This window comes from Vittaforma corneae (assembly GCF_000231115.1).
Source record: "Vittaforma corneae ATCC 50505 unplaced genomic scaffold supercont1.5, whole genome shotgun sequence".
In the NCBI taxonomy this organism is placed as follows: Eukaryota; Fungi; Microsporidia; family Nosematidae; genus Vittaforma; species Vittaforma corneae.
The window spans coordinates 22,402-44,650 of NW_006889838.1; the positions used below are offsets into that span (position 1 = coordinate 22,402).

Below are 22,249 nucleotides of genomic sequence, written 5' to 3' on the forward strand. Positions count from 1 at the left end.
TAAAGCGGTTGTCATAGAGGCATCTGTGCTTGTGCATTGACGTATTCCTCCTGGCTTCTTTATTTGTATGACTATTCCGCTTATACTCAATTACGTTCTAGCATGTATACAACAGTACCACACATATCAACACAGATAATCAATCACATGATATGTTTAAACGGTTCAAATAACTGCAGCAATGTACACTGGACAATTCGCACTCTTGATTTTTTTAATTGCTCAAGCCACTCCTTAGTATGGTAAGTTTAAGAACGCCAAAAGGAACAGTGGACTTAAATCCCCAGCAATCACTTACTCTTGAGGAAATCGTTAGGAAAGTAAAGAGCATCTTTGAATCTCACAATGGTGTTCCAATTAACACACCTACTTTTGAGCTCAGAGAAATTCTAATGAACAAGTACGGAGAAGACGCTAAGCTAATCTACAACTTGGAAGACCAAGGTGGGGATATATGCTCATTGAGGTATGACCTGACTGTTCCATTCTCCCGTTATCTTTGCATGAATAGGATTCAGAAGATACGTAGATACCAAATTGCAAATGTCTTTAGGAGAGACAATCCATCTTTCAAGACAGGAAGACTCAGAGAGTTTATACAAGCTGATTTTGACATTTGTGGGTCAGCATTACCAATGGTAAATGATGCTGAAATTTTAAGAATGATTTATGACATTTTGATTGCTTTCAGCCTTCCGTACGCCTTTACAATCAAGATTAACGATAAGAGAATACTAACAGGCCTATTAAAAGTATGCAAGGTGCCAGAGGATCTACAACAGACTGCATGTTCAACAATAGACAAAGTGGGAAAACTCACTACTGAAGAGATTAACAATGAGCTAATAACCAAAGGGCTTAGTGAAAGATCAGTGAGCGGAATCAATAGATTGATATTGAATAATGAGAATAAAACAGATTTGGAAACCATTCTAAATCTTAAGGAAATTATTAAGACATCCAAGCTTGCCGATACTATGTCTTCATCTTTGAGTTTGAAAAACAGTAGCGATGAGTCCATTTTAGACTTAACGGAGTTTGAAAAGGGTGTGGATGACGTTGAAATGCTTTTAAAATACTTGGATATTTACAAGGTTAAGAATATAAAACTTGACCTTAGTCTTGCAAGGGGCCTTGATTATTACACAGGGTTGATTGTTGAGGCTGTCTACGAAGGTGTCGATGTTGGATCTGTTGTTGGTGGTGGAAGATACGACAATCTGTGTGCTTCTCTCTCCAGCAATACACTTAATGTGCCTTGTGTCGGGTTTTCGGTAGGTGTAATGCGTATATTCGCACTTTACCCTCCCATAACACCGGAGTGGGATGTATTTGTAGGCTCAGGCTATGGTTTGAATTTAGAAGATAGGATGGACATCTTAAATCGAATATGGGCACTTGGATTGAGAGCAGAGACCTTTACAAGTAAAAGAGTAAACTACATGGAGCAGGTAGAGTATGCCAAGAAGAACAATTTTAGTGTTGGGGTGTTCACTGGTGACAATGAAATATCAAAAGGGAGTGTATAGCATTGTGATTTTTAATACAATGGAGAAAAAGGAGGTGGAGAGAGAAGACCTCGCCAGTGAATTACGTAGTCTGTGCAACCTATAAATTAAATTGTACGCCTAATGCATATGAGTTAATATTATCTACTACTTATTGTTGTACAGCTCTGTATGGTATTAAGCGGAAAGATAGAAAAAAACAAAGCCCGAAAAGTATTAATGAGCAGCGTAGGCCTTCAGCCCATAAATGGATATGTATAGATTATTACAGCCGCAGTCTGAGCACTTATAAAGATAAATGTCGGAAGTTAAAAGTCAATCAAAATTGCAAAAAGTCAATGTATTTAAGCTTATTTACTTAAAAATCAACGTCAGTCCTGAAGCTATCGCTCTCGCCATCTCCCTTGATTCCAACAAAAGCCTTTTGATAATTAGCCTCCTTCTTATCAAAGAAATTGGTCTTCCCCATCAGTGAAATATTCTCCATAAAGTCGAATGGGTTCTTAGCATTGAATATTTTCTTCTCTCCAAGATTATAAAGAAGCCTATCTGCAACAAACTCGATGTATTGGCACATCAACGCACAGTTCATCCCAATAAGACTCACAGGTAAACTCTCCGTGATAAACTGCTTTTCAATCTCAACAGCTTCCCTGACGATATCCCTGATTCTCGTGCATTTACTCACAATATGCTTGTGGAGGAGACAGGCAAATTCTGTATGGACTGCCTCATCTCTTGAAATCAATTCGTTTGAAAATGTCAGTCCAGGCATGAGTCCTCTCTTCTTGATCCAAAAGATAGCTGCAAAGCATCCTGAAAAGAATATTCCTTCGACACAAGCAAATGCAATCATTCTTGTGTCGAAATCCGTGGTCGACTCGATCCACTTCTTGGCCCAGGCTGCCTTCCTGGCAATGGAAGGTATGGTTTTAATACTATTGAAGAGGAAATTCTTCTCGTCCTCATCACGGATGTATGTCTCGATAAGCTTCGAGTACATTTCCGAGTGAATGTTTTCCATTGCTATTTGGAATCCATAGAAGCATTTTGCCTCCAAGTTGGTAATCTCCGATGAAAATCTCTCCACAAGGTTCTCGTTGACAATGCCGTCAGAGGCTGCAAAGAATGCAAGAACATACTTGATGAAGTGTTGCTCATCCTTAGTAAGCCTATCGAAGTCCTCTAGGTCATTGTGTATGTCCACTTCCTCGACTGTCCAGAAGAGCTTTCTGCCTTTTTGTAATAGTGCCAAATATCATGATATTGGATCGGGAAAAGAACATATCTTGTTTGAGATGGATCCAGAAGAGGCTCTACAGCGGTGCTCTTCTCCTCTGACTTCTTCGACATGAGGGGTGTTCAAATTGTGAGTTTATATTTTGAATGGGAACTTGGTAGACAAGAAAGAACATTCATTTTACGTTAATTTACGAGTCCATATAACAGATTTCAAAGTATCAAACTTGTAGATAAAGTAGTTTGTTGTTTTGAGTTTTTATTGTCCCAGAGCTTCAGAACAGCAGAACTATCAATTAAAATCTTTTAGAAACTTTCTCCTTTGTTCAATAAAGTTTATAATAATGATGTCAAATAAATACAAAATAGACCACAGCCAATGCATCCAAGATGTGGATTAGCATAAGTAGGGTGTTTGAAGTAGAGTGAATACAAACTAAAGAGATATACCACATTCCTATCAAATTGAAAAACTAAAATGGCTGTTTCTCCAAGGAATGTTGTCTTTTAATCCTTTGAGCTCCTATTTCTCAAATAAATGTCAAATATTTGCCTTGTATCAATATTGGATGTCTTTCTCAACTCTTTTAACTGCTCACGATTCACCTGGGCCTCCCCTGCTTGTCTTGCATTCTGAAACCATATTTGAACAGATCTGGGCTTCAGATTTAAAAGTACTCCAATAGCATCTAACACTTCTGCATTTGGATAAGGCGTTATCTTCAAAATATCGTTTAACACTCTGACTTGAAATTCTGACTTGTATTTATATCCTTTTCTATTGTACAATTGGTCCCTAAATATTCTCTTCATTTTGATAATCCCTAATAATCCCTCATATTCCTGTGGGCTCATACATTTAATATCTATCTCATAGTTTGCCAGACTGTCCTCATTACTGTTAAACTCAGGCTCGTTAAACTCCGACCCCTCTGGATAGGAGGTTTCAATAGCAGTACTCTCAGACTCATTCACATTTTCTAAAGTATCTTTACCCAAGTTTGCGCTTTCAGACAAGTCCTTATTCTCAAATAAACTCTTCTCTGTCCCATCTAGCTCATTCATTTCTTGTGTCTGCTTTGAGTCACAATGCATCGTATCCTGATGACTCCCAATTTCGCTTCCCATTTTATCTATATTGAACCCTTTGTCTTCCTTATCAACTGGGTACTTATAGCTATACACGTTAAATTGATGGCTGTCATCCTTTGACTCTAAATGGCCACCCTCGGCAATTTCCTTTTCAATATCTTTTGATTGGACACCTTCTTTTTCCGGGGTATGGCTTTTCTTCAGCCGAATATGGTGCTTTTTCGTCTTGTTTTCCTGTAAGGCTAGCTTGTCGTTATGAATTTTATTATGGGCTTTCTCCTCATTCTTTCTTAGCTTTCCCAAGGTGTTACTTTCGACACTCATTTCTCGGTGCATATCTTTAATATTATCATCTCCGCCAATTTCACTTATATTAACTGGCCCCTTTTTACCCCTGAAGTCTACGTAGGAGTGAGATGTGACGCTCTCAATGCTCAATGGCGATTTTTTCTCTAATCTATAATGCACCTGGCCTTTCTCAGATTTCATATCACCAAAGAAGTCTGGATGCACAGAAGTTTGATCCTCACAAACCTTTTCTACTTCGGAAAAGTATTCTTGTGGATTACTTTTATTGGTGAAAGTGCTGCCAGGCTGGTGTGAAGCATCATCGGAGGTGTACAGGTCTGTGGTATTGAGATTGTCTTTTAATGTCGCATTTGAATGGTCTAAAGCGCTGCTGTTCATAGCTTCCTTCAAGGTATAATCTTTTAAAAAAACTCTAGGTGTATAGTAATTTGCTTCTGATTGCTCTTTGACACATGTACTACATAGCACATTTTCGCAATATACCTTATTTCTGCTGCTGTGGTAATCTATTTTGTTGATGACACTATAGGCATGTTTGAAAGGCTCAAAAGACTCTCGTCGTTCTACTGTTGGTGTGTGCAATCCATGTCCATATGAACTAGTGTGCAGCATAAGCTTATTATTCAAGCTGGCACTTTTACTGTCAATGTTTTTTGCTATCTTTTCACTAATACATGATGGCTTTCTAATGCCTTTAAACTGCTGATTGGCTTGTAATATATCATTCTCTGCATCCTTGTTCATTTTTGTGGCAGAAGATGCATCCTTATGGCACAGCTCGCCACTGTTGTAGTTATTGGCTATATAAGATGCGCCATCTCTTCTCACATCCATGCTCTTATCTGTTCTTTTATTATCCTTTTCACCTTTCATTTTCATATTGCCTGGGTCTGAATTTTTCTTCACTAAATTTTATTTAAATTTAATTAAAAAGTCATTAAAATGCGAAAGAATTATGTATTATCAATCAATATGAAAACAATACAAATTGTCTATTTACAACAGATTCTTTTGCAAAAAACTTGAATTTTTGGGTTGTCACAGTCTTGCGACTCCTCCAGCAATAATCTGCCAACGTTCTCAAAATATAAAGTTAAACTTAATCAAAATATAACCGAATTGTGTGTATTTGACCACAAAAGTTCCATGCAAATTTTTACTTTTGTACCTTCTTTTAATAACACTTTGACACCAACATTCTGTTTGTAAATCTAAATTTATAGACAAATGACAAATTAATAGTCAAATTTATGATCTAATGTTTGTTTTTGATTAATTTTGTTACTGTCATTTTTCGATAGAATTGAAAATTTTGATTGTCAGCTAATATAAATTTATGAATAGAAATGCACCCAGCTTCCATGATGTTAGCACTTACGATGTGATTGTGATTTTCAAGAGCAGATGCTTGCAATAAGCTATTATGTGTTGGATTAATATTGATATACTTTTCTTCACCATATCATAGATCAATTTGAAAAAGTATTTGGCAGAGAGTCAAGTAGGAAAGTGCATTTAAAGCACCAGCAAAGTGCAATGTTTTTGTAAGCTTTCAGCATGCTCTCCTGTTTTTTTGATTGCATGCAGCTACTCTCAACTTATTCTTGTAGATGTCAAAATGATTTATTTGGTAAGAAAAGAATTGGTTGATAAAAAGACTGTGGATTGAAAATACACATTTATAAACGTATTTATGGGTTTTCTATGTGTGAGCTATCAACAAATAGCTGCACATTGGATTGGCCAGCAATAATCTCATTCAATCTACCAGCCAATTATCTAACTCCAACCGTTAAATAGCAAGGCTCCCTTTCGAAACATCAATTTCTATTTGTTCCTTAGGTTTCAAATATATTCAAACATTCTCGGAAGCCTTTTCAGCTTTTTTTCTGGTAATAGCATGCAGGAAGGCTCGAGTCTAATCAATAATCCTAACCTAGAAAATGGAACCGAGATTTCACTCCAGACTTTCTTAGAAAAGAAACCTCTCGGAACAGTCATAAGGAGTAAGATTCTCATTGAAAGTAGCATTTTTAATGTTTACTACTTCCTTACAGAAGATAACTGTAAAGTGTTCAGGGCCAAGAGGTGTCTAAGCGGATTTGAGATTTTTGACAGTAATAATGCTTTCATTTGCAAAATGAGAGCTAATATTTTTGGCACGAAATACTCAGTAAAGCACACAAATAATATAGAAATTAAATATGAATCGTCATTTCTGGAGAAAGGAAAACCAAGGAGCTTCAAAATAAAAATAGACGAGTTGGAACTTGTAAATAAAAAGCCATACTTCAACACAGAAACTAATAGCTTTAGTCTTAATTTTAGTGGACGAGTGACTAAGCCTAGTGTGAAGAATTTTCAGATTATTCATCCGTTAGAACCAACTTATATCACACTTACGTTTGGAAAAGAAGAGCAAAACTCGTATATTTTAGACTTCACATATCCCTGGTCGGCATTGAATGCATTTTGTGTTGGTCTTTCAGCATTAGACCATAAGTATGGCTGTGATTAAATCTATAGACTCATAAGAATGAATACAGCAGGCTGGCTTGGTTCTGGTTGAACTGCCAAGCTTTTGCATCTTTAACTCTTTATTCAACTGTTGGGCATCAGACACAATATATTAAATGTTTGACACTTTTGAGTTATAAATTTTAACTAAATAATACCCATACACAGTGTGCTGACCTAAACAAAATCCTTTATTTTCCAACACAAACCAGTCAGTAAAGATGCAATTTTAACAGTAGGTACTTGGAAATAACATTCCGACATTTCTTCTTTTGAAAGTTTTGGATCCAAAAATCTGCTAAATGGGCTTTGAAAAAGTAAAAATGGAGCTCGGCATGTCTATTCGTCCAAAATACTTGAATGATCCATCCACAAGCATATTTAAACAGCTATGCAAGCATTTACTTCAATACTCATACAACTTGAGTGGATTTCCGCTCTCCTTTACCATAGAGGGTGTGCTGCCGGCTGGCAAGATTCTAGAAGACGGAAGCGTATATGTCGACTGTCTGGTATCGTTCTATATTTTCCGAGTGTCCCCAGGAGATGTGCTGTGCAGTGTGAACGGTAATGTCTGTGGTATTTTTAGTGCTTTAGTTGGCAATGAGGAAAATTACACTGGTGATATAATTGTCAAAGGCGTGGATAGAGACAAGATATTGGGAATGAAATCAGCAATGGAGGAAGAATCTGGATTTTAGCAATATTCTGTATATACAGGAAGTAGTCTAATATCATTAATACTATATTGCTGGATTTTGGAGCTAAATTCGGTCTGTAAACCACACATACATTCAAACACTAACAAGTAAACATTAATGTTTTAAGTAGACTGCTTTCTATGCCCTTTGTAAGAGTTATGTGCATCCTTGAGCTTAAAAAGTTTCTCAGCTTTACTTATCGTAATTCAAACAGTCTTGCAAGCTTTGATGTAAGTAAGGACTTTGTGTTTATCATAACGCAGACTCATATTCATCAGTACTGTTTTAGAAGTCCTATTCCCCTCGCTTGTAGGTTGACATTCGTGCCGGTATTTGGCTGTTTTTACAAAGACAGATATTTCCTTGCTTCTAAAGCAGAGTTGTACTATTTTAAATACAGTCTACACAGCTTGTATAAAATTAATGCGCTTGCACATACTTTCTTCTACAAGAATAACCTTATCACAGTTGATGATAGAGTCTTGATCTACAAAATCTGTGAAAATGGCAATGATAAATGTCTATCGTTAGAAAATCCATCTTTATTAACTCAATCTATAAATTCGCAAGGCAAAGAAACGACCGATTTCGATATTGAATTTTACAAGGAGTGCAGTATTCTTAACAGCAGCAATGGAATGGTCGGCATCCCGTCAGATTCAAACGGACTGTGTTCAGCCCATTGTATTTTTGAAGATAAAATATTTCTCGGATTTGAAAATGGGATCGTAGGCGCCGTCGACGGTGAAAGTCTGACCAGCCGAGCGTGTGGAACTAGGCTAAGACTAAATGTTGTAGAATATTTCAAAGATCCGGTACTCACAATTTGTGTCGATGATCGCTTCATGTTTATACATACTCTCTCTTATGTTTTTAGGATACAAAGTAACAATGAAAGTATGGCATGCGAAAAGAAAATATTCACAGAGATTAAAGCAAGAAAAATGCTCAAGTATAAAGAAATTCTTGTCCTTGTCCAGGATAAAAGACTGTTGTTTGTAGATTTGGATCTAAAAATATCAAAGGCCTACCTGTCTCTGTTTGATATTAGGGATGCTAAGATTGTGGACGATTCATTGTTCGTCGGCTGCACAAATGGACTGTTGTGTGAGTATAATGTACGAGAGATACACAGTAAATAAACTTCGTTAGAATGGAAAGATTCTGCTGAAGCTCACTGTAAATATTGCTTGAAACATGCATGGGAGCGGCAAGGCTCTTCAAGTATTATTTTGAGAATTTATAAGTGTGGGCATCAAACACATCAAATATTCAATAAGCTTATCAAAATACTAACCAATTTATACTCTTAGCTGTAAATTTATATATTTTTATTTACCCAAACAGTAACAATGCAAAGTACTATTAAAATTTTACTTTTAATCCTGTCTTCTCCTGGATGCTCTCTTCATATTTCTCTTGAGAGTTCCAAATCTCTTATACTTCTTAATCCTGGCATCCTTTTTCTGTCTCCTTGGAATCTTGGAAAGTTTCTCCCCTGTGATTCTAGCGACAACAAAAGACCTCTCAATCTTCTTTAGGTCCTCAAAGGCACTGTACATGTTTGCACTGGCAATTGTTTTGTGCAGCCCAGGCTTGGTTCTCATGCCATATACATAAATCTGCTCAGCTGGGATGGAATAATTTGAACTAAGCTCCTCCGTGACAGACTTCTTGTCTGGAGAGGACTGATTAGTGTGGGTTATCTCAAGCTGAAGCTCTTTTCTATTCAAAAGTTGATTGGAGGTGCTTTTAAGAACTTTCAATTGAAAAGCCATTTGAGGGATGAAAATTTTGTAAAATTTTTTACTTTAAGAAGAAAAGAACATACGATAATTGAATATTAAAGACAGGACGTAGAAATTGTACTGCTATCTTTTCTCAACACTGTTTATTTGAAGAAGACAAGGCTTGGTGCAAGCTTTAAAGAAACTATAGAAGAGATTTGCCTATTCTCAATCAAGCTCTTAGGCCTCAGTCCAGTATCTAGCAGATATGGGTTCAAGGTTGGGCAGTTGTTATGCTATGACGTGTTGATATAGTCCATTTCATCGTCAACATCAAAATTTCTATTAAAGTCCTTCCTTGATACTCCGTACTTAGATGACACATGTCCCTGGATAGTAAAGATATTATCAGTAATCCTATTGATACTTTCTTTCATATCTTCAATTTCCTTAATGAACTTTTCATACTCCTCAACAGAGCATTCGGCATTGTGCTTATTCTCTTCTTCTATTATCAATACATCCCTCTTTAACGTATTGAACTCCTCTAAGAGACTTTCCCTCTCTGGTGTGCTTTCTTTTAATACCTTCATCTTTTCTATTTGTTCCATCTTTTTCATATTTTCCTCTTTGAACACTTCAATTGAAAGAGCTACCTTTTCAGTCTCGCAGGAGTAGAAATGATGTTTATTGTAGGGAAAACACCAGTAGATGTTGGATGTTCCACATTTTTCCACCGAGATTAGATCTTCATCGTGAAGCTTCTTCAGTAAATCAGGAACAAGCATCGATGATACTCCACACTCTTTCGGTATTTTCTTTTCCAAGTCCTTGATTGAGTATATTTCGGGTGTACTTTTAAAGAAATTGACTATTTTTTCAAGCTTTTCATCCGTTGAAACTCGTTTTGCCATATTTTTATTTCAAGGAACTGTTTTTAAAAATTTTTAATGAGAATGTGCTTGGCAAGTAAAGCAAGATAAGATCAGCAGGCTGATAAATACTTTGAATAAGGCTGCCTAGCCGCAGACTAGTATCTTCAAGATAGCTATTTCAAAGCTGTGTAGTAAGGCAAGGTTGAGAGATCTATCTGACTTTGACAAACTCTCATTATTACGACAGTATTACTACAAAAAGTAGAATGCAGTCATGTTCTTAATGCACATGTGCCATTCACTGCTATGTCTTGTTTCAAGTAATATCTTCGAGCTGCTCTCTAAAATTAACTTTTGTTTCTTAATTTTTGCTCAAATGATAAATTTTTTCATTCCCCAATGCCGCTTATCATTCAAAGAAAATCATCTAAGTTCACACTGAAAAAAAGATACATAACCTTACTGTGCATCATCATTAGCTTTTCTATTATGCTATATAGAGCTTACTATGTTGTCTACCATTTCAGGGCACTGAGATTGGGGAAGTTGGCATTGGAACAAGTAAATATCATAAAAAAGCCAGAGAATAATGTTAAGAACAAGACTGGTGGGCCGTTGTACATTGAAGTTACTATGAATGTTTCCAAATGCACCTGTCCAGTTTTCCTTGAAATGTCAGATATAAATGGTGCTTTGTTCTTAGATGAAAAAAGCTATGACAGCTCGGCAGAATCTCTAAGGATAGCAATAAGCAATATTAAGTTTGATAAACAAAAGCCCTTCATTTTTAAAGCTGTCCTTGAATTCACAAACGTAAGCTTCAACACTCCCATTTTGGATCTTTATTCTCTTGATTTTTCAATTGAGGTTAGTTTTTTGATCAGGGCTAGATTCTGCTTCCTTCCCCTTTGCTTTCCAAAGATACTTAGAAGAAAGAAATCTGAATTGTTAATAAAGGGCGGAGATTCTGTAAATCCTTCTTTTTTGTCTATGCGTCTGCATAAACTAAATGATATTCCGTGCATTCAATTAGGCATAAAAAAGAAGTTTTTTTCAATTCTAAATTCAGATTCTAAGTTCACTTTTAATGTAGGATGTATAAAACTTTCATTCGATGGAATAGCCAGCTTCTCAATCCTTGTTACTTCATTTTCAACCGAGGATTATCTAATAAAAAACGACACACGGGTAGTGTCTTCCTTTGAATATCTGACAAACATTATTCCAGGTGAGCAGCTCTCTAATACCGAGGATCCAGATGATTCCATTGTATTTTATTTTATCAATATTCCTCTTTATAACTTTGGAAACTTTATGGACATACCACAGTTACTCAAAAAGCTAAATAATACGAGAGGAAAGAAATTATTGCGGCTCAGTGCTGTTTCAGTTCTTATGGGCGGGCCAGATGTGCCTGATTTATTTTTAAGTGACACTGTAAAAAGATACGAAAGAGTAGGTTTCGATGTAGATGACAATCTGTCAAGTAAGACTATTAAATATGCAAAGATTGATGAGCAAGTAGTAGAAGGGTGCATACTAAAGGATTTAAACAAAATTCCGAAAGACCAACCATTGTTTATAGAAGGATGGAGGCCTAGTAAGCTGTTTATATTCAGTGTACCTTCTGAAAAAACTGCAAATACAAGCAAGACGTCAGAAAAGAATCAATTAAATGAAATGACAGTCAATGATGATGTATCCCAAAGCGCCCTTCATTGTTTAAAATTATGGATTCGTGATTGGACCATTCATTCTGACAAATTTTCATTTAATACTGCATTAAACAAGGATCATCCCATATATGCACTATTTGAGCGTCTATTTTCTGAAGAGCATTGGTTTGTTGATTTTTTCAATATTGAAAGTTCCGTTAAATTAACTGTAAACTTGAATGGCATCAAATATTTGGAAATTTCAATTTCCTTCCCCAAGCATAAGCAAACAAGCTTAGCATTTGAAGATGACAAGCAATCAGTCTTGGATGAAGTATTGTCAGAACAGAACATCATCTTTGATGATGTTCTGCTGATTTCTGTAAAGATTCTACAAAAATTTATCCTCAAAAAAGATGATATTAAAAGTCTGAAAATAGTGCCTTCTGAAATACTCGTAGGCGAGCATAGAATCATTCCCCCTGATCTTTTCTACATTTCAATAGACTATCCCCACTCAATTAACATTGCCAGTCTTAGTGGTGATGTATTTCCTATTTATTTATTTAAGAAAAACTCCCAACACTCAATAATCTTTGATCATTTGCTTTCTAATTATTTAAATAGCAACTTTATACAGATTGATTCAACACTTGACTTGTCTACGTATGGGTTTCTTGAGGGAACTCAAAAGGAAACTAAATCAATCAAGAAACTCGCTGATGGGGCTGAGGAATCATTTATTAGAGTAGATCTTCCCAGGTTTACCTTTTCAGTTACTAATTCGTTTATGAAGCTAAGGGCCAATGTTTTACCCACGACTATTGAGTATTCTCTGTCTCTGCCTGATCCACCTCGAAAGCTGCCTCACTGTAGGGGGGTAGTCAACATAGTGTCAGCTCTGATATTCCAGAAAACCTGGGATAGATCGAAAGTATTCATCGATGCATTCAATTCAGAGACAATAAGCGTGACACTAGCCAGTCGGATGTTTTGCTTTGACTTCTCAATCAACGAATTATGTTGTGGCAATGATAGTACTAATAGCTCAAATGCTTCCTCATTCTCTAATGACATCCATAACGATAAGTCAGATGATAATGCTAGCGATGACAACAAAAGAAGGCCGTTTTTTAGGGTTTTTCCTATTGAAATTGCCTACGATCAAGACAAACCCTTAGAAAACCTATCGCATATAAAATTCTCTATTTTCCACACTTGTTTTGATGACAAGTATCTTCTTGAAGACTACATGAAAATAAGGGACACTGAAGTGTATTCAAAGCACGGACTGTACTCATACTTTGACCAGTCTAAAATACTCTTTTCAAAATTGAAATCCGAAATTAATAGTCCATTTTATATTAAAAATATACTAAGAGCAAAAAAGGGAACATTTATTGGATTTGTGAGGGGAATCCCCCTTTTTTCTCTTGAAGCATTTGATAAAGCCGCGGTTTTGGTTCTAACAACTAAGAATGTGTTTCTCTACTTGACAGACATCGTAAAGATATATTTTAAGCTTATTTCTCCCATTCAGATTAGAGAGTATTTAAAGAATCCTGAAGACTGGATTGGAAAGCATCCTTTACACTTTCTAGCTGATTTTATATTGGAAGCTATTTGCAGAGATGGTTACGATGTGACCAAGTCGATGCTAGCATATAGACAAAGAGCCGGGAATATTTACGTGTCAGCAGATGTGGACATTAAGAAAAGTAAGAGTGAAAATACCAATCACTCTATCTTCAATAACAGTAGCACGCTTATTAATAAAGATGAAGAGATGGTTGTCTATCTTAGGATTGCTATTCCCAAGGTGTTGGTGAAAAAAATCAATTGTGTCAAATTCAATCTTTATGGTACACTTCTTTTTGAGTCAATCAATGAGCAAGATTCTCCTTTTACAATTCAAGTTGACCTAAAATCTGAAAGGCTGGACTATGTCCTTGAGCTAAACTCAACGATAAATCTTCTGGCTTTTAAAAATAAGGTACAGTCTGGGGCTACATTCAACTCTAAATCAATTGGTATGTATCGATCTTCTCTTCAGGAGCTGTGCAGCCTATTTACTGAATTTATATATTCCTTTAAATCCTCCATTTCCAATGAATATACTTATGAAATTAACTACGTCAGTGAGGAGATGAAGAAGGCATTTTGTTCCGATTCAGAACTATGCGTTGACTCCTTCTATGTCATTGATACAACAATGGCAAGGAAGGCTAGCCTTATTCAAACTACAAACTCCTCTGTCTACCTTCCTCCTATCATTGATATCAGTGTTTGTACTATTGAAGGAACTGAGAATAGCATAAAAGTACACACAAGTTTAGGACTAGATCTACTTGTAAATCTTATTGGAGAACACCTCCATGCTATATTCTCCTCTCTTCCCATTGATGTATGGCCCGATTCTATTATCCTTAATGTTGATTTTCATAATTTTTTTACCTACAAGTGCTTGTCAGAAAGAAATGGCATTGTCTCCACCATTTTCTATTTAAAATTTCTACTATTGAAAAATAGAATAATCTCTTTGAAAATCCCCATCAACTCGCCTTCAAAAACGTTTATTAATGGATATGGAGATTTAAGCTTAAAATCAAACCCCATATACGATGAAAACTATAGTGACTCAAGTAATAATGATTATGACGACAGTGAGTTTGCCAATGATTTTGTCCCTGTGTACTTTTACTCCCCAAATAATCGCCCTGGAATATTAGAAAGACTGCTCATCCGTTGTAAGGATTATTTCTGCGGTGCTAAGTATAAAAATATTGTAAACTTCACCCCCGATCAAATCAATACGTCATTTAAACTCCCTCCTCAAATTCTAAATCAGTACACTTCTTATCGAAATAGAATGTTCTCTTTAAAGAATGCAAATAATTTGGATTTGGTTTTTGAAATGGGTTCAGATGACTTTAGTCAGATTATCATGAATCTTGTATCAGATTCGGATGCTTGCATTACCCACAGCTTTACTGAGCCTTTCAATTCGTGTATGTTTGACTTTACAGAACATACTCCATCCTCTGACAAACCCATCAAGCCCTTCTTTATTTTCAATATGAATTCTCGGAATTTATTATTACTCAGTGTAAGAATACCTTTTACTGTTAGATTTATTGACGAATCTGCCTATTTGATTGGGTATGCCAATAGCTTTATTAGATTCGTTATCATGCTAAAAGGATGCTTTATGGACTCTTATATGGCCTCAAGAGGGTACTATCTGAGTATTCCCATCTTCTTTCCCACGATAGACAGCATAGTTGATCACTTACTACCCGTTAAGAGTGTCGAATACAAAGAATACCATAGTTGCAGATCTAGCGGGGGATACTTCAAATGCTTTGGAAATGTAAAGCAACAAGTGAAAATGTTCATATTCTTCAGGAACGCTGTTATATGCCAAAATCTCAATGTTCAGGCTACCCCATTTAGTTACAACTTCGTGCGTCTTATTGACTGGCTTTATTATATATTTTCCAATATTACTACTTCCAAGGTAAACGTTTTCACAGGACATGTTGCGGTTATTGAATTTAGATTTCCTGTCGACTCTGATTTCCTGAAAGGCTATGGTGCATACGCTATAGATTCTGACAGATTGATAAAACTATGTTTATCACTTTCAGAGTCTCACTCCGGAACTTTGACAGGTTGACATGGCTCAACCCATTATATTACTACTTGGGATTATTTTCAACACTCATTTCCTTTGTGAAGAACGATAAAGTTTATGCTCTGATGTATGAAATTGTATTCTATCCTGATAAAAAGAACACCACAAAAAGACAAAACAGTCTATGCACAATTTACTTTATGCATGGACAATAAATAAATTAATTGTAAATGAATTGGCTTCAATGCATTAATCAATTGTTATTTTAAAGACAATTACTAAAGCAAAGGATTTTATTGATGCCACTGTGTGGGTATTATTTATTTAAAGCTTATAATAGGAATGTCACTCCTCTCAAACACTCAACAACTGTGACTTTGCTTTTGTTTTAGCTTTAACTGTACAAGGATGCATAAAATACCATTCACTATTTATTCTCCGTCCAAATATCTTATGTGTTCGTTTAGAATTTCTTCATCCACGTACGATGCAAAATGTTTCAGCGATTCCATATAAAAATCTACGATTTCGTCACTTAAGTCTCGTGTTGACTGTACAGCCATCTCTCCCATGTCCTCTCCCATAGAGGAGAAGACTTTCTCGCAGACCATGAGCATTCTCTGTGCTTCGTAGTGTACTTTACTGCTTGGTGAGGTTATTTGTAGTACCTGTTCAAAGTAGTACTTCAATGCTCGTTCAATCTCCTTAATTTCGTGCGAATTGTTTATTGGTGCTATTGCATCGTATATGTTTGGGTGGTTCTCTCCTGTAAATAGCTTCTCGTGGTCCTCTGCGGCAATGATTTCAAGTATTCTCTGCATTCTTTACTTTGTGGTTATAAAAGAGGGTGTTAAACTAGAAAAATTGTGGTATGTTTTTAGATGCATTCATTGTGGATGCTTAAGTAAATCTAATACAGTGAAGTGGCAGCATTGACATGGTTTGCTGGTATTTCAAAGCTATCACCCTTAAAATAGGATATGCAATTTAATACTAGGAAATAAATTGCTAATAAGGAACATTGAAGTGCGCAATGCTAGATTATGGGTGGGCTTAGTCTTTCTGTGCATACGTTTTGCATTGTGTCTACTTTACACTACATTTTCTTAATCCTATCTTCCATCCACCCATTCAAGCATGCCGACTCTGAGCCAAAATGAAGCTAGCTTTATAGCTAACGCTATTAAAAGCGCCACAAGGATGGATATGAGAAAAATGGATGAGAAAAGAAATCAAACAATGGAAGAGTCCAGTAAATACGCCTCTGCATTGGCAGATGGCACAGTTCAGGTTACCAGGGGATATTCCCAAATCAGCCTTTCGGTCACTTTCAGAAGTAGTCTTAGAACTCTCATGTCCTTAAACCTGGCTTTAGACACAGAAGGTATGGACTCTAATGAATTTAAGACATTGAAATGCACACTGTCTGAGACGAATCCTTCTTTTAAAAAGATTGAGGAGTTTTTAAACTCCTTTTAATATAGGCTGTTATATTGAAATATACGTTATTAGAAATGATGGTAATGTCTTTGATATGATATTTGACGGGTTGAGACATGTGTTTTCGTCTATTGCCATACCTAATATTCATAATCTATCTGAGAATATCCAAAGTGGTGTAAATCTTCCCACTTGTAATTCTTATGCAGTATTTGATTCGAAAATGGTTTTGGATCCAACACTTTTGGAAGAACAAGCCTCAAATGGCATTGTTCGAATATTTGATATTGATGGAGAGAAGTGTGCCATAGCTGAGGGATCGATGGATTTCAGTGTTTTGAAAAGTGTAATGCAATCTTAATATGAAAGTAAAGTGGTAGACTAACTTTACTAACCACATGCATTGCTGTTAATGCAGGTTGTTATAACTAACTACTTTTAGTCATTCCTGTTTGTAAATATCAAAAAGTGATTGTGCTTGCTGGAATTCCACTTAAGTATAAATGATATAGCCCTATTTTAAGGTAAATTTTTTATACTCCACAGCCATTCTTTTCTTTTTAGTGCATGGTTTCTTATAAAAAGTGTCTTTTTCTATTCATCCAAACTCCTCCCCATCCGAATGGACATTGAGTCAAAGTTACTGAGAAATATTGTAAAGCCAAATAAAAAATGCACATTAAAGCTTGTGAAACCAGAAGGAACTAGCTATTTGTATTTAAAACCTGCAGATAAAGCAAGCTATATTCATTCAAGGCTATTGCAAATGAAGCCATTATTTTTGGAAAGCCTTCAGATTTCGGAATTTAAACCAATCAACTACCAGTCTATTAAGCCGTTCTACACCTTTGGAATGATATCCTCTTCTACAGGATCTAAGATCAGTTCTGAAGACATTGTATCCGCAATACCCACCGACCCTTTGGTATTTGCTTTTAATTCCACAGATAACAGCAATGTCTCTGTAAAGTTAGATCTTTCAGCCTTGGATTCATATTCACTATTTAACGGTCAGGTTGTGGCTGTCAAAGGAACAAATACAAGAGGAGACTCAATTCTTGTAGAAAGTATTTATTCAACTCCGGGTTTAACTGAGTATAAGTCTGTGAGAGGAGAAATTGCCGCAGTCATTTCAAAAGGACCATTTTCTTACGCAGATCTTGAAAGTATTTTCAAACTGGAATCCGATCCTTTTATATTTTTTGGACCTTTTTGTGGTACAAATGAAAGCGAATTTAAGACACTTTCAGAGTTTGTTGACTCACTTGAAATTTTTATCAGAAAGCTTCAAAGTGTCAAAGTTATCATTGTTCCTAGCTTGGATGACTACTGTTCCGTGAGAGTATATCCTCAACCTGCAATAAAAATTTCCAATGAAAGGATAACTTCATTGCCTAATCCTTCATACATCCTTCTAAATAATCACCTGATCTTACTTTCAAATTTTGACAGCTTTATTGATTTATGCTATGAAGAAATCTCAAAGGAACCTTCTAAGTCTGAAGATGTTTTATTTTCTGGAGATAGAATTCAAAGACTTTCTTATCACCTTGTCTTTCAACAATCATTTGTTCCTGTTCTTAACTCAAAATCCAATGTGGCTTTTGGAAGTTGGTTGAAAATGAGTTATTCTCCTGATTTGTATGTAATCTCATCAAAAATTAAAAGCTTTGACAGGTGTGTTGGACCTGTTACTGTGTTTAATACTGGTGGGCTTTCAAAAATTAGCTTTAAAATTACAAGTTGTGATAGTTCTCCAAAGTATAACATTACGAAAATTACTCTATAGAAAATAATTTACAGTTATACTAGAAATGCTTATTCACAGCTTATTTATATTGTCTTGACACGTTTGTTTGTTTAAATAAATGTGTCTTTCAAGTTTTACTATAAAACTAAACACTTTAAATATTAATATCTGTTTACTGGTAATGAGCATATTTCTTTTACTAGCACATCTGATTTTTTCTTTTTCTTTTGCTCGCCCACATGGGAATTAAGCAGCTCTCAAAGCTGATAAAGGAAAAGTGTAAAAAAGCTATCGTTTCTAGAAAAATGGGTTACTATTCTTCTACCAAAATTGCAATAGATGCATCTCTGTGTCTCTACCAATTTCTCATTGCAGTAAGAACAGATGGTGCAAACCTGGGATACGAAGATGCAACAACTTCTCATTTAGTTGGGATGTTCTACAGAACAATACGTATAATCGAGAGTGGGATTATACCTGTGTACGTTTTTGATGGTAAGGCACCACCCATTAAAGCTATTGAGTTGCAGAAAAGAAATGAGAGAAGGCTGAAAGCTGAAAAGATGTTAGAGCAAGCCAAGTTAGAAGAAGACAAGAAGGAAATGGATAAGCACGAGAAAAGAAAGGTAAAGGTTGAAGAATCACATGTGGATGATTGCAAAAGGCTTTTTAGGTTGATGGGAGTACCTTTTGTAACAGCTGAAAGTGAGTCAGAAGCATATTGCTCATTGCTTTGTAAAAGAGGGGTAGTGAAAGCTGTAGCGACAGAAGACATGGATGCGCTGTGTTTTGGTGCACCCATTCTTCTGAGAAATATGAATGCTTCGCAGTCCAAGAATCTTGACATTGATGAGTATAACCTTGGTACGATTCTTAAAGAGTTAGAACTGACCATGGGCTCTTTTATAGATTTATGTATTCTTATGGGTTGTGACTATTGCGATACAATAAAAGGTGTAGGGCATAAAAGGGCATATGATCTCATAAAGAAGTATGGGTGTATTGAGAGCATAATTGAAAGTGAAACCCCTGAAGTTCCAGACAATTTTGATTATAAAGCAGCAAGGCTTATTTTTAATGAACTGTCAAGTGTTGGAGAAGCAGAAAACTTTGAAATCATGTATGATCAACTTGACAAAGAAGGCCTTGTACAATTCTTAGTTAAAGAAAAGGGATTCGATGAGGTGAGGGTAACAAATGGTATTGAAAAGATAATAAAATCCAGTAAAAGGGGCAATCAAACTAAGCTGGATGCATTTTTTAAGAAAACATGAATAGTAAAATAGTTAATTTGAGTTGTCCTGGTCGTTTTAACGATTTAGAATTTTTGTTTCTTCTTGTATGTGTTTTTGTTCCTTTTTCTACACTCTTCCCTTTTTCGCTTGATTTATTAATAATAGAATAAGGGCTTGACATTGAAGCTCATCCTAGAACAAGACAAGAATAGCTTATAAATATTAAATCTGAAATCTATTTTATAGCTTTTAGCATAAATAGATGGATTTTGGTGCTTTTGCTTCTTTGATTGATGTAAGCCCTGTACTGTTGGCATTTGATAGTGCTATTAAACAAATACTTGCACTGTAGCTTTTGTTCTAACTAAACAGGTTTTTGTGATTAAATTTCACTGAGAGTGCTCTTGTGTTTAATTTTTTGCTCTTTTCTCGAGAATTACCCCTAATGACAGCCCCGACCATTTTAACCAGTACAGTAAACGGAAGACCAAAAAACGTTGTTTTAACACTCTATCTTACTCCAGAAGAGCTCCAAAGAGGATGCAGGAAAATAGTGAAGATAGTTCGCAGAGGAAAGATGGGGTTTGAGCAGAGTTTTGAATTGAATGTTGACGTGCCGATGAACGCAGTGAAGGGAACTGTTTATACATTTGATAATGCGGGAGATTATCTTGGAAACGACGTTTTCCAGAATATCAATATTTTACTTGACTCTACTGACAATAATCCCCAATATTTCTACGGAAATCCTCAGTCAGCCGATATGTCAACTTTTCAAGCTTGGAAACTTGCACCCTACGGTGCAGCTGAGCAGCCTACTCATATGGCTCAAGAGCCCATTATGCCAGCAGCTGGCGGTTTTAACACTTTAGGATATCCTCAACCTAGCTATGGTAGTATTCCATCCTTCTCTCAGTTGAAGGTGTTTAAAAGTAGGTGATTATGATATTAGCTATTTTCCAAATGGAGATGTCGGTGTGCAACTTAGGTTTAACATACAGTCATTGGCAAGTCCATTTTTCAGGTTTGAACAAGTTCTTGTCGATGGATCTCGCCTCATACTTCTTGCTCGTGATGTTCAAACTGTCGGGCTACCTGAGTATAAACACGGATTGTTCAGTCCTTCCATAGGATCTAAGCTTACTGGAAATGTCCTTCTTCTAGTAGTTGGCGATAATGCTAATGCTGCCAGAAATGGCACCGGGCCATCTACTATTTGCTGTTAGGTGCTAGCATACCAGTGTTTTATTTAATTTGATCAATAAACTTTGGGCAGCTTATTTTGCATGAATTTATCGGCATAAAAAGGGATCAATTTTATATAATCAGTAAGCTCATATTTTTATCTATTAGTTGTTTGCATAAGCTTTGTTCGTTGATCAAGGCCTATTTGAATTTCAAGCTCTGTCTGTAGATGTCATCGGCTTACTTACATTCTATGCTGATATTAACAACATTAACATAGCTTATAAGATAATTTAATTTTATATGTATCATTTGAAATAGTAATTAATGAGAAATATGGATTTGCTATATCTTTTATCCCTTTCAAGCACATAAATAAAGTCTTTCATAGTAATCATCCTATTCTTAATTTTGCTATCAAATCCCTTTTCATCAAAGGGAGAATAAATGGGTGTAAATTTAGAAATATCCTCACTGCTTCTCACTCCATCACCCATCATCCAGGATTTTTGTTCAATACCCATTGCTGCCATGGCAACACTACTGCTTTGCTTCTTCTTAATCACAAGGTCCTCTCTTTCATGAACAGTCCTTTTTTTCTTTGGGTCTTCTTCTTTTTTAACCATTAGCTTATCTTCTAAAGCCCTTTCCATCTCATTTAAATACCACAACTGTTTTGACACTTCATTCTCGATTTTAAAATTAAATCCACTAAGATTGGCCTCAGTCCTGATTTTAGAAGCCATGTCAAGCTTGTCAACTAGGTCTAAAACCTTTCTTTTCACTATTTGAAATAGCAGATAAATGCCCTCTGGTGTAATTTTCATTTGCTTCTGTGCTGCTGTTCTGATTATAAAGTCTTGAAACGCCATTGGCTTGAATAGACTGTCAATTTTGGAATTTTTATCTTCTCTATTGTCATAATGGTCGAAACGAACATTGTGTTCTGCCTCCTTAACTATGTTGTCTGCCTCTTCCTTTAAATCTATTCCTGAATACTGCATTATATCTTCTATGTACTCTGTTTTGATGTCTTCTTGTGTGTGTTGCTTTGGTGTTGGTTCCTCCGTCATTGCTGCATCCCCAAATAATGAACGAAATTCTTCCTCATTCAATGCTCGTCTGCAGATTGTAAAGAAGTCGCTGGGTGATATTTCCTTGCTGTATGCTGCAAAGTATGCCCTTTCAACTATTTGTTTTTTATTTTCTGGGAGTTTTTCAAACCCTGCCCTGTTCATTCTGGGGCTAGAAAACTTACCTTCAATAAAAGACTTGATTTTTGTAGAATTGCTTAGTCATGGTAAAATGCTTACTGTTTTATAGTTCACGAGGATTAATTTGTATTTGACAAAATAGTCTTTTTTAGTCCTAAACTACTATAC

General features: G+C 35.8%; 17 protein-coding genes across 17 annotated transcripts; 10 read left to right on the forward strand and 7 right to left on the reverse strand.

Moving 5' to 3' along the window:
- Positions 1-239: 239 nt before the first annotated feature.
- On the forward strand, positions 240-1,529 carry VICG_00758 (histidine-tRNA ligase; the record flags this gene model as incomplete). The annotated part of the gene is made up of 1 exon (XM_007604147.1): positions 240-1,529. One exon carries the CDS (start codon positions 240-242, stop codon positions 1,527-1,529), a length of 1,290 nt encoding a protein of 429 aa, XP_007604209.1.
- Positions 1,530-1,866: 337 nt separating this feature from the next.
- On the reverse strand, positions 1,867-2,715 carry VICG_00759 (ribonucleoside-diphosphate reductase small chain; the record flags this gene model as incomplete). Its single annotated transcript, XM_007604148.1, has 1 exon — positions 1,867-2,715. A coding segment is annotated over one exon (849 nt), but the record flags the coding sequence as incomplete, so codon positions are not given.
- On the reverse strand, positions 2,694-2,861 carry VICG_00760 (uncharacterized protein; the record flags this gene model as incomplete). The annotated part of the gene is made up of 1 exon (XM_007604149.1): positions 2,694-2,861. The coding sequence occupies one exon, from the start codon at positions 2,859-2,861 to the stop codon at positions 2,694-2,696; it is 168 nt and encodes a 55-aa protein (XP_007604211.1).
- Positions 2,862-3,254: 393 nt separating this feature from the next.
- On the reverse strand, positions 3,255-5,027 carry VICG_00761 (uncharacterized protein; the record flags this gene model as incomplete). Its single annotated transcript, XM_007604150.1, has 1 exon — positions 3,255-5,027. The coding sequence occupies one exon, from the start codon at positions 5,025-5,027 to the stop codon at positions 3,255-3,257; it is 1,773 nt and encodes a 590-aa protein (XP_007604212.1).
- A 1,021-nt stretch (positions 5,028-6,048) lies between these two features.
- VICG_00762 (uncharacterized protein) lies at positions 6,049-6,666 on the forward strand (the record flags this gene model as incomplete). Its single annotated transcript, XM_007604151.1, has 1 exon — positions 6,049-6,666. The coding sequence occupies one exon, from the start codon at positions 6,049-6,051 to the stop codon at positions 6,664-6,666; it is 618 nt and encodes a 205-aa protein (XP_007604213.1).
- A 301-nt stretch (positions 6,667-6,967) lies between these two features.
- VICG_00763 (uncharacterized protein) lies at positions 6,968-7,366 on the forward strand (the record flags this gene model as incomplete). Its single annotated transcript, XM_007604152.1, has 1 exon — positions 6,968-7,366. The coding sequence occupies one exon, from the start codon at positions 6,968-6,970 to the stop codon at positions 7,364-7,366; it is 399 nt and encodes a 132-aa protein (XP_007604214.1).
- Positions 7,367-7,524: 158 nt separating this feature from the next.
- On the forward strand, positions 7,525-8,508 carry VICG_00764 (uncharacterized protein; the record flags this gene model as incomplete). Its single annotated transcript, XM_007604153.1, has 1 exon — positions 7,525-8,508. One exon carries the CDS (start codon positions 7,525-7,527, stop codon positions 8,506-8,508), a length of 984 nt encoding a protein of 327 aa, XP_007604215.1.
- Positions 8,509-8,745: 237 nt separating this feature from the next.
- VICG_00765 (uncharacterized protein) lies at positions 8,746-9,144 on the reverse strand (the record flags this gene model as incomplete). The annotated part of the gene is made up of 1 exon (XM_007604154.1): positions 8,746-9,144. The coding sequence occupies one exon, from the start codon at positions 9,142-9,144 to the stop codon at positions 8,746-8,748; it is 399 nt and encodes a 132-aa protein (XP_007604216.1).
- A 245-nt stretch (positions 9,145-9,389) lies between these two features.
- Positions 9,390-10,007, reverse strand: VICG_00766 (uncharacterized protein; the record flags this gene model as incomplete). The annotated part of the gene is made up of 1 exon (XM_007604155.1): positions 9,390-10,007. One exon carries the CDS (start codon positions 10,005-10,007, stop codon positions 9,390-9,392), a length of 618 nt encoding a protein of 205 aa, XP_007604217.1.
- A 360-nt stretch (positions 10,008-10,367) lies between these two features.
- Positions 10,368-15,299, forward strand: VICG_00767 (uncharacterized protein; the record flags this gene model as incomplete). Its single annotated transcript, XM_007604156.1, has 1 exon — positions 10,368-15,299. One exon carries the CDS (start codon positions 10,368-10,370, stop codon positions 15,297-15,299), a length of 4,932 nt encoding a protein of 1,643 aa, XP_007604218.1.
- Positions 15,300-15,688: 389 nt separating this feature from the next.
- VICG_00768 (uncharacterized protein) lies at positions 15,689-16,078 on the reverse strand (the record flags this gene model as incomplete). Its single annotated transcript, XM_007604157.1, has 1 exon — positions 15,689-16,078. One exon carries the CDS (start codon positions 16,076-16,078, stop codon positions 15,689-15,691), a length of 390 nt encoding a protein of 129 aa, XP_007604219.1.
- Positions 16,079-16,394: 316 nt separating this feature from the next.
- On the forward strand, positions 16,395-16,736 carry VICG_00769 (uncharacterized protein; the record flags this gene model as incomplete). The annotated part of the gene is made up of 1 exon (XM_007604158.1): positions 16,395-16,736. One exon carries the CDS (start codon positions 16,395-16,397, stop codon positions 16,734-16,736), a length of 342 nt encoding a protein of 113 aa, XP_007604220.1.
- Positions 16,737-16,791: 55 nt separating this feature from the next.
- VICG_00770 (uncharacterized protein) lies at positions 16,792-17,058 on the forward strand (the record flags this gene model as incomplete). Its single annotated transcript, XM_007604159.1, has 1 exon — positions 16,792-17,058. The coding sequence occupies one exon, from the start codon at positions 16,792-16,794 to the stop codon at positions 17,056-17,058; it is 267 nt and encodes an 88-aa protein (XP_007604221.1).
- A 261-nt stretch (positions 17,059-17,319) lies between these two features.
- Positions 17,320-18,486, forward strand: VICG_00771 (uncharacterized protein; the record flags this gene model as incomplete). The annotated part of the gene is made up of 1 exon (XM_007604160.1): positions 17,320-18,486. One exon carries the CDS (start codon positions 17,320-17,322, stop codon positions 18,484-18,486), a length of 1,167 nt encoding a protein of 388 aa, XP_007604222.1.
- A 200-nt stretch (positions 18,487-18,686) lies between these two features.
- VICG_00772 (uncharacterized protein) lies at positions 18,687-19,721 on the forward strand (the record flags this gene model as incomplete). The annotated part of the gene is made up of 1 exon (XM_007604161.1): positions 18,687-19,721. One exon carries the CDS (start codon positions 18,687-18,689, stop codon positions 19,719-19,721), a length of 1,035 nt encoding a protein of 344 aa, XP_007604223.1.
- Positions 19,722-20,127: 406 nt separating this feature from the next.
- On the forward strand, positions 20,128-20,622 carry VICG_00773 (uncharacterized protein; the record flags this gene model as incomplete). The annotated part of the gene is made up of 1 exon (XM_007604162.1): positions 20,128-20,622. The coding sequence occupies one exon, from the start codon at positions 20,128-20,130 to the stop codon at positions 20,620-20,622; it is 495 nt and encodes a 164-aa protein (XP_007604224.1).
- A 553-nt stretch (positions 20,623-21,175) lies between these two features.
- VICG_00774 (uncharacterized protein) lies at positions 21,176-22,105 on the reverse strand (the record flags this gene model as incomplete). The annotated part of the gene is made up of 1 exon (XM_007604163.1): positions 21,176-22,105. The coding sequence occupies one exon, from the start codon at positions 22,103-22,105 to the stop codon at positions 21,176-21,178; it is 930 nt and encodes a 309-aa protein (XP_007604225.1).
- Positions 22,106-22,249: the final 144 nt, after the last annotated feature.